The 10,777-nt window shown below is 46.2% G+C and overlaps 1 protein-coding gene across 1 annotated transcript in view; it reads right to left on the bottom strand.

Annotated features, from left to right (window-relative positions):
• Window positions 1-214: 214 nt before the first annotated feature.
• Window positions 215-10,777, bottom strand: part of LOC310781344 (metabotropic glutamate receptor 7-like) — a gene marked incomplete at both ends in the record, with an annotated part of 109,307 nt that continues 98,744 nt past the window's right edge. The window contains one exon of the mRNA XM_083641956.1: window positions 215-264. Coding sequence (XP_083498082.1) covers window positions 215-264 — 50 coding nt within the window. The remainder of the gene's footprint in view (window positions 265-10,777) is intronic.

Genomic DNA, 10,777 nt, shown 5'->3' with positions numbered 1-10,777 from the left:
TACAGCTGTGCTCGTCTCTGTCAGGACTCGTGTATAAGGTCTGGATGAAAGCTGGACGCTATCCACAGTCCTGGAGTGCATAGGTAGGTCGTGCTGGGCTGCCTGCCCTGCCCTGCCCTCTCTCCGGGTTCTGTCTGTCTCTGCGTCTGCTCTGGTGCTCCCTTCACTTTACCCGTCACAGATCAAGGACAAAGAGCCTTTCCTTCAAAGCAGCTCAGATCCTGAGGTTGTTGTAACTCACGTATGTTTTCTTGGTCGCTTGACCTGCGAACAGAGACAAGATGGAGGCTTAACTTTGAGCACTGCGTCAAATTCAGTCAGTTCACAAAACTTCACAAGCACGGAAACGTCATCCGTTCGGTACGCTCTCTCTGCATTGGGGGCGGGACAAGATCTCAAAATATCGATACACAGTGTTGTGATAGTTCATCTTGTGATACATTATCGATACACTGGTGCCATATCGTGATATCATATTGTGACTTTTATCCTGAAATGTGTTTTTTTTTGCCGCCCCTCTCCCTTTCCCCCCCTTAGTTTTGTAGTTTATTTTTGTTTTCTGTAAACTTAACTTTGCAAAGATGTAAAAGATTTTAGTGAGGCATTATTTTGTACCCTTCCTTTAAACATTTTAACTTCCTTTAATCAGTCGTGGACAAGTTGCAGTCAGTGTGTGTTTAAGAGGCACTATGCAGTGTGCACTTTGTTCTACATTGTTTCATGTCAATTCTGTGAATAAATACATAATTCCTGCTTTTTAGGAGTATTTTCCCCTCTCCAGTTTCAGACATCGTGATGCATTGTGGATGAGATTTCTTGGGAGTGTATCGATGATCACAGAATGGCTGTATCGTGATACTATCGTTATCGAGGGCCAAGTATCGTGATAGTATCGTAGCGTGAGTTACTCTGCGATTCCCCACCCCTACTCTGCATACTGTTGCATGCATTCTCATCACCGGCCGCGTGCCTTCAGCAGCAGCATTTTCTGGACTAGTTGTGTATGATCTCAAATCACTAACGCCGCTGGTGGTTTCTAGTTTCAGATGTTAATAACTAGCGATGGAAAAACACAAACACCCCACAAGTGGGCACGAACAAATGCTAGGGCATGGAATGTGATCCCAGTCTGGATTGCCATGGAAACGTATCCGAATGTGGCTGACTGCCTATAGTGTGTGTGTGTGTGTGTGTGTGTGCGTGTGCGTGTGTGTGTGTATGTATGCGCGCGCGCGTGTGTACTGCACCTGTGCAGCCTTATCCCTCCTGTCTAGTGGAGAAGGTCGATGTACATTGTGTTTTCTTAAGCAGAGGCATTGCTATAAATTCTACAATCTACTGATTTAATGTTGCCATGGTGACCATCTCCCATGGGCCATGTAATTAAAGTCCTACCACTTTCTTTGCTGCCTCATTTTGTAGTCTTGGCCAGCAACTATGATGAATAAAACATATGCAAATGACGAGGGATTTTGGTGGTTAACCATAAACAGTCTTCAGACAAAAGATCCGTCTTTTAGAGCAACATGCTGTGTATGTGCGTGTGTTTGTATATTTTATATCTGTTTGTTGATAGTGCTTAGTTCGACTTGACTAGACATATTCTCTGTAAAGCCGACATGCTTGTGAATTAGAGCTACAGTATACAAATAAACTTGACTTGACTATATTTGCTGATGTACAAGTAGGTGCTGCGCTATCATCTTAACTTTCAATATTGATAGCTGGATATTAGGGCTGGTCAATATATCAATATTATATCGATATTGTGATAATATAAGACTAGATATAATATCGTGATATGGCACAAGTGTTGTTTTTTCCTGGTTTTAAAGGCTGCATTACATGATGATGTCATTTTTGGAACTTACCAGACTGTTCTATTATTTACCTTTATTATATCCACATTACTGATGATTATTTATCAAAAGTCTCATTGTGTAAATATTTTGTGAAAGCACCAATAGTCATCCCCACAATGTTGTCTACAGCAGCGGTTCCCAACCTTTTTTGTGCCAAGGACCGGTAGATACATGAAAAAAAAGGTTGCGGACAGGGTTGTCAATTTTAATGGTTTTAGTTACATATATATTTACTCACCAGGTGGCGACAAAGGGTAAATAACAGCATTTTGTGTTGTACTGTATGTAGCCTACAGTATTTAATATGTTTTTGTTTCAACTACAAACATAAATAAATGTCAACTTTAAACTATGTTTCAACTACCACACACAGCCTATAATATTATAGCCTATGTTTATTACATTTTTCTTATTTTTTTTGGGGACCCGGCTCGCGGCCTGGTACCAAATGCGTTGCGGCCCGGTACCGGTCCGCGGCCCGGTGGTTGGGGACCACTGGTCTACAGTATGTCGAGGTATTTGGTCAAAAATATTGTTGATATTTGATTTTGTCCATATCGCCCGGCCGGCCCTATTTGCTTATGTCCAAGCAGGTCCTACCATCTGAGCTTTCAATATCGATACAGCTGGATGTTCATCATAATCAATTTTTCCTTTCTTCCATGGGCCTGCTGTTTGTGAGGTTAGCTCTCCTCAACCACAATATTCATTGTTCATGAACAGAAATTGATGTGAGAAGCATGAAGTCATCCTGCCCATGGCTGTTTATAGATCAGGATAATTACTACAGGGACAGTTAGGGCAGTCCAATATCTCTGAATTACCGGCTCGATCCTCCCTTCTCTGAGAGGCATCTCCACGAAGATATTAGGTCATATCAATACCAATGTAAATCTGCGGCGCTGCTAATGCCCTTAATGCCATAAATCATTATTGTGAGTCGTCTCATACAGGGGCTGATGGGGCCCGCAGGGGAAGGTATTTGGCGCTCTGATGGTTAGAGGAGTTGACGGACAGTCTCCAGGGACAGTGGAGCCACAGTTCAGGTTTCAGGGCGGTCATGCACATAAATTCGCCATTAATAAATGTCACTTCCACTGCCGCTAAAATGGAGGAGGAAGAGGAGGAGGAGGAGGAGGAGGAGGAGAGAGGGGGAGGAGGAGGAGGAGGAGGAGAGAGGGGGAGAGAGGAGGAGGAGGAGGAGGAGGAGAAGGAGGAGGAGGAGAGAGGAGGAGAGAGGGGGCGCAGGGAGGCGAGACGAGGCCAGAAGACGTTGGTGTAGGAGAGACAGAAGGTGAGAGACAGGTGGAGCAGATGACACGAGGCTTTTGGGAGGGCCTCTATAGGAGAGCGGCTCCATCAGGGCGGAGCCACCCGGCTCCGTCAGGGACCAGCCGCTCTGCTTTGGGACTGGTGATGTGCTGCTGCAGCAGCTGTTGAGGCTTCGCCCTCTACGCAGGCTGTGTTTACTCCATGTGTGACTGGAGGAGTAGGGCTGGGCGATATGACCTCAAATCAATATCACGATTATTTCAAACCTTTACCTCGATCACGATTAATGACGAATATTTATTTTAGACACTTTTCTTCTTTAACACTGCCCTCGTAGTTCTCTGACAAGGTCTGTACTGTACCGGTTTGTTGGCTTGGTGTGTCATCCTCCAAGCCGACAGCTTCGTTTTGAGTGAACGCAGACTTTAACGTTATCTGGACGGCGGCGGAGGCACATGACTGAACACAATGTCGTATTGTTTTTAAGGTGATGCGGCGGTGCATTGGGGAAAGGATTAACCGAAATGACATTGATTAATTGAATTAACGAATTAATTGAGATGAGCAAGATGAAGTCGGTTAGAGGTTCTAAACGTCGGTTTCTCTGCCCTACTGGCAAGGGTGTGTGCTGCTCCCTCTCCCCCGACACACTTCCCCCCTCAGGTCTGTGACTCGTGTGCAGGGGCGGACTGGGATCATAATTCAGGCCGGGCATCAGATACCAAGCAGGCCAGGCCGATACGGGCCGACGCGGGTGCCGGCGTCCGAAGGGCGGCGGCGGAAAATTTGGGGCGTTTGAAGCTCAATTTGGGCCGTTTGAAGCCCAATTTGGGCCGTTTGAAGCCAGATTTGGGTCGTTTAAAGCCAGATTTGGGCTGTTTGAAGCCCGATTTGGGCCGTTTGAAGCCCAATTTGGGCCGTTTTCATTCATTTTTTTTTCATTCATTTACCTTTATTTATTCAGGAAAGGTCAGTTGAGAGCGCAAGCCCTCTTTTACAATGACGCCCTGACATTGAAGAACAATTTGGGCCAAGTCCAATTTTACAATGAGATGCACCCACTTTAAACCTGAATAAAGTAATAAAACCACTAGTAAACCAGTAGGCGGCGCCTGGCCTGCTGTTCAGTGAGTGGCCTGGCCTGGCCTGCAAAAAAAAAAAAAAAAAAAAAAAATTTTGCAGGCCAGGCCAGGCCAGGCCACCGGGCATTTGCCCGACGTGCCCGATTATGCAGTCCGCCACTGCTCGTGTGTACATCACTCACAGGTAGAGTCACGCCGTAATGCGCACCGTGAGACACGCACGACTTGGGCTCCTTCAGCTGGTGACAGATGAGTGTGACAATGGCTGCATGTTTGGAGAGATGCCCCTGAACGCCTGTCTGTCATCTGTCATCTCATCATCATAATTCAAAGAGGGGCCTCGGCGGTGCACCTGTTGCCGGGCGTGATTGTGCCATGTGATTAGAAGCCATGCGGGGGAGAATGCCTTTGGAGCCTGTGATGTGTGATTTGCATGAGCTGTCAATCATCCCTGTCTTCATCCTGACAACAACCAGAGGAGAGCACAGAGCTTCAGCGGCAACATGGCTCTCAAAACCCACTTCTCAAGTTATTCCAACTTTTTTTTGACGCCCCCCCCCCTTAGGCTACATGCACAACTTTTTTACTTCCTGAAATTAGTACAGCTTCTTTATTTCCTGTCCTACACTATTGGATGAACTGATTGATCAGGTGTGCCTGATCATTGTTGTGACTGCAGCACACCTGACATTAATCAGTTCATCCAATAGTGATGACAGGAAATAAAGAAGCTGTACTAATTGCAGGAAGTAGTGGAGGCAGGGTAAACAACACAGGTGCAAGCAAAACACTAACGAGGGTTTCCAACTTACAATCATGGAAGTTGGAAACCCTCATTAGTGTTTTGCTTGCACTTGTGTTTACAAAATGGCCCCCGTGAAAAGGGTCTACAGTACTTGACAATTCCCCCTGCCAAGCTGTCCTGGCCATTGCTCCGCCCCCTCTGCCGATCCGGGCAGAGTTATAGACTAGCACAGGCTCTACACACACTACCACTCTACACACACCACCACTCTACACACACTACCATTCTACACACTCTACCACTCTACACACTCTACCACTCTACACACACTACCACTCTACACACACTACCACTCTACACACACTACCACTCTACACACACTACCACTCTACACACTCTACCACTCTACACACACTACCACTCTACACACACTACCACTCTACACACACTACCACTCTACACACACTACCACTCTACACACACTACCACTCTACACACACTACACACACTACCACTCTACACACACTACCACTCTACACACACTACCACTCTACACACACTACCACTCTACACACACTACCACTCTACACACACTACCACTCTACACACTCTACCACTCTACACACACTACCACTCTACACACTCTACCACTCTACACACACTACACACACTACCACTCTACACACACTACCACTCTACACACACTACCACTCTACACACACTACCACTCTACACACACTACCACTCTACACACACTACCACTCTACACACTCTACCACTCTACACACACTACCACTCTACACACTCTACCACTCTACACACACTACACACACTACCACTCTACACACACTACCACTCTACACACACTACCACTCTACACACACTACCACTCTACACACACTACCACTCTACACACACTACCACTCTACACACACTACCACTCTACACACACTACCACTCTACACACACTACCACTCTACACACTCTACCACTCTACACACACTACCACTCTACACACACTACACACACTACCACTCTACACACACTACCACTCTACACACACTACACACACTACCACTCTACACACACTACCACTCTACACACACTACCACTCTACACACACTACACACACTACCACTCTACACACACTACCACTCTACACACACTACTACTCTACACACACTACCACTCTACACACACTACCACTCTACACACACTACCACTCTACACACTCTACCACTCTACACACACTACCACTCTACACACACTACACACACTACCACTCTACACACACTACCACTCTACACACACTACCACTCTACACACACTACCACTCTACACACTCTACCACTCTACACACACAACCACTCTACACACACTACCACTCTACACACTCTACAACCCACACACCTACACACACTACCACTCTACACACACTACCACTCTACACACACTACCACTCTACACACACTACCACTCTACACACTCTACACTCTACACACACTACCACTCTACCACTCAACCACTCTACCACACACTACACACACTACCACTCTACACACACTACCACTCTACACACACTACCACTCTACACACTCTACCACTCTACACACACTACCACTCTACACACTCTACCACTCTACACACACTACACACACTACACACACTACCACTCTACACACTCTACCACTCTACACACACTACCACTCTACACACACTACCACTCTACACACACTACCACTCTACACACACCACCACTCTACACACACTACCACTCTACACACACTACCACTCTACACACACTACACACACTACCACTCTACACACTCTACCACTCTACACACACTACCACTCTACACACACTACACACACTACCACTCTACACACACTACCACTCTACACACACTACCACTCTACACACACTACCACTCTACACACACTACCACTCTACACACTCTACCACTCTACACACACTACCACTCTACACACTCTACCACTCTACACACACTACCACTCTACACACACTACCACTCTACACACACTACACACACTACCACTCTACACACACTACCACTCTACACACACTACCACTCTACACACTCTACCACTCTACACACACTACCACTCTACACACACTACCACTCTACACACACTACACACACTACACACACTACCACTCTACACACACTACCACTCTACACACACCACCACTCTACACACACTACCATTCTACACACACTACCACTCTACACACACTACCACTCTACACACTCTACCACTCTACACACACTACCACTCTACACACACTACCACTCTACACACACTACACACACTACCACTCTACACACACTACCACTCTACACACACTACCACTCTACACACTCTACCACTCTACACACACTACTACTCTACACACACTACCACTCTACACACACTACCACTCTACACACACTACCACTCTACACACACTACCACTCTACACACACTACCACTCTACACACTCTACCACTCTACACACACTACCACTCTACACACCTACCACTCTACACACACTACCACTCTACACACACTACCACTCTACACACTCTACCACTCTACACACACTACCACTCTACACACACTACCACTCTACACACACTACCACTCTACACACACACTACCACTCTACACACACTACCACTCTACACACACACACTACCACTCTACACACACTACCACTCTACACACACTACACACACTACCACTCTACACACACTACCACTCTACACACACTACACACTCTACACACACTACCACTCTACACACACTACCATTCTACACATACTACTACTCTACACACACTACCACTCTACACACACTACACACACTACACACACTACCACTCTACACACACTACCACTCTACACATACTACCACTCTACACACACTACTACTCTACACACACTACCATTCTACACATACTACTACTCTACACACACTACCTCTACACACACTACCACTCTACACACACTACCATTCTACACACACTACTACTCTACACACACTACCATTCTACACATACTACTACTCTACACACACTACCTCTACACATACTACCATTCTACACACACTACCACTCTACACACTCTACCACTCTACACACACTACCTCTACACACACTACCACTCTACACACACTACCACTCTACACACACTACCACTCTACACATACTACCACTCTACACACACTACCACTCTACACACTCTACCACTCTACACACACTACCACTCTACACACTCTACCACTCTACACACACTACCACTCTACACATACTACCATTCTACACACACTACCACTCTACACACACTACCATTCTACACACACTACCACTCTACACATACTACCATTCTACACACACTACCACTCTACACACACTACCACTCTACACATACTACCACTCTACACACACTACCACTCTACACATACTACCACTCTACACACACTACCACTCTACACACTCTACCACTCTACACACACTACCACTCTACACATACTACCATTCTACACACACTACCACTCTACACACACTACCATTCTACACATACTACCACTCTACACATACTACCATTCTACACACACTACCACTCTACACATACTACCATTCTACACACACTACCATTCTACACACACTACCACTCTACACATACTACCATTCTACACACACTACCACTCTACACATACTACCATTCTACACACACTACCACTCTACACATACTACCATTCTACACACACTACCACTCTACACATACTACCATTCTACACACACTACCACTCTACACACACTACCACTCTACACACACTACACACACTACCACTCTACACACACTACCACTCTACACACACTACCACTCTACACACTCTACCACTCTACACACACTACCACTCTACACACTCTACCACTCTACACACACCACCACTCTACACACACTACCACTCTACACACACCACCACTCTACACACACTACCATTCTACACACACTACCATTCTACACACTCTACCACTCTACACACACTACCACTCTACACACACTACCATTCTACACACACTACCACTCTACACACACTACCACTCTACACACACTACCACTCTACACACACTACCACTCTACACACACTACCACTCTACACACTCTACCACTCTACACACACTACACACACACCACTCTACACACACTACCACTCTACACACACTACCACTCTACACACACTACCACTCTACACACTCTACCACTCTACACACACTACCACTCTACACACTCTACCACTCTACACACACTACACACACTACCACTCTACACACACTACCACTCTACACACACTACCACTCTACACACACTACCACTCTACACACACTACCACTCTACACACACTACCACTCTACACACTCTACCACTCTACACACACTACCACTCTACACACTCTACCACTCTACACACACTACACACACTACCACTCTACACACACTACCACTCTACACACACTACCACTCTACACACACTACCACTCTACACACTCTACCACTCTACACACACTACCACTCTACACACACTACACACACTACCACTCTACACACACTACCACTCTACACACACTACACACACTACCACTCTACACACACTACCACTCTACACACACTACCACTCTACACACACTACACACACTACCACTCTACACACACTACCACTCTACACACACTACTACTCTACACACACTACCACTCTACACACACTACCACTCTACACACACTACCACTCTACACACTCTACCACTCTACACACACTACCACTCTACACACACTACACACACTACCACTCTACACACACTACCACTCTACACACACTACCACTCTACACACACTACCACTCTACACACTCTACCACTCTACACACACTACCACTCTACACACTCTACCACTCTACACACACCACCACTCTACACACACTACCACTCTACACACACTACCACTCTACACACACTACCACTCTACACACACTACCACTCTACACACTCTACCACTCTACACACACTACCACTCTACACACTCTACCACTCTACACACACTACACACACTACCACTCTACACACACTACCACTCTACACACACTACCACTCTACACACACTACCACTCTACACACTCTACCACTCTACACACACTACCACTCTACACACTCTACCACTCTACACACACTACACACACTACCACTCTACACACTCTACCACTCTACACACACTACCACTCTACACACACTACCACTCTACACACACTACCACTCTACACACACCACCACTCTACACACACTACCACTCTACACACACTACCACTCTACACACACTACACACACTACCACTCTACACACTCTACCACTCTACACACACTACCACTCTACACACACTACACACACTACCACTCTACACACACTACCACTCTACACACACTACCACTCTACACACACTACCACTCTACACACTCTACCACTCTACACACACTACCACTCTACACACTCTACCACTCTACACACACTACCACTCTACACACACTACCACTCTACACACACTACACACACTACCACTCTACACACACTACCACTCTACACACACTACCACTCTACACACTCTACCACTCTACACACACTACCACTCTACACACACTACCACTCTACACACACTACACACACTACACACACTACCACTCTACACACACTACCACTCTACACACACCACCACTCTACACACACTACCATTCTACACACACTACCACTCTACACACACTACCACT

The sequence above is a fragment of the Poromitra crassiceps genome (assembly GCF_964638095.1).
Source record: "Poromitra crassiceps genome assembly, chromosome: 8".
Lineage (NCBI taxonomy): Eukaryota > Metazoa > Chordata > Actinopteri > Beryciformes > Melamphaidae > Poromitra > Poromitra crassiceps.
Note: the sequence above shows the minus strand (reverse complement) of the source record. Positions and strands in the feature narration are given on the sequence as shown.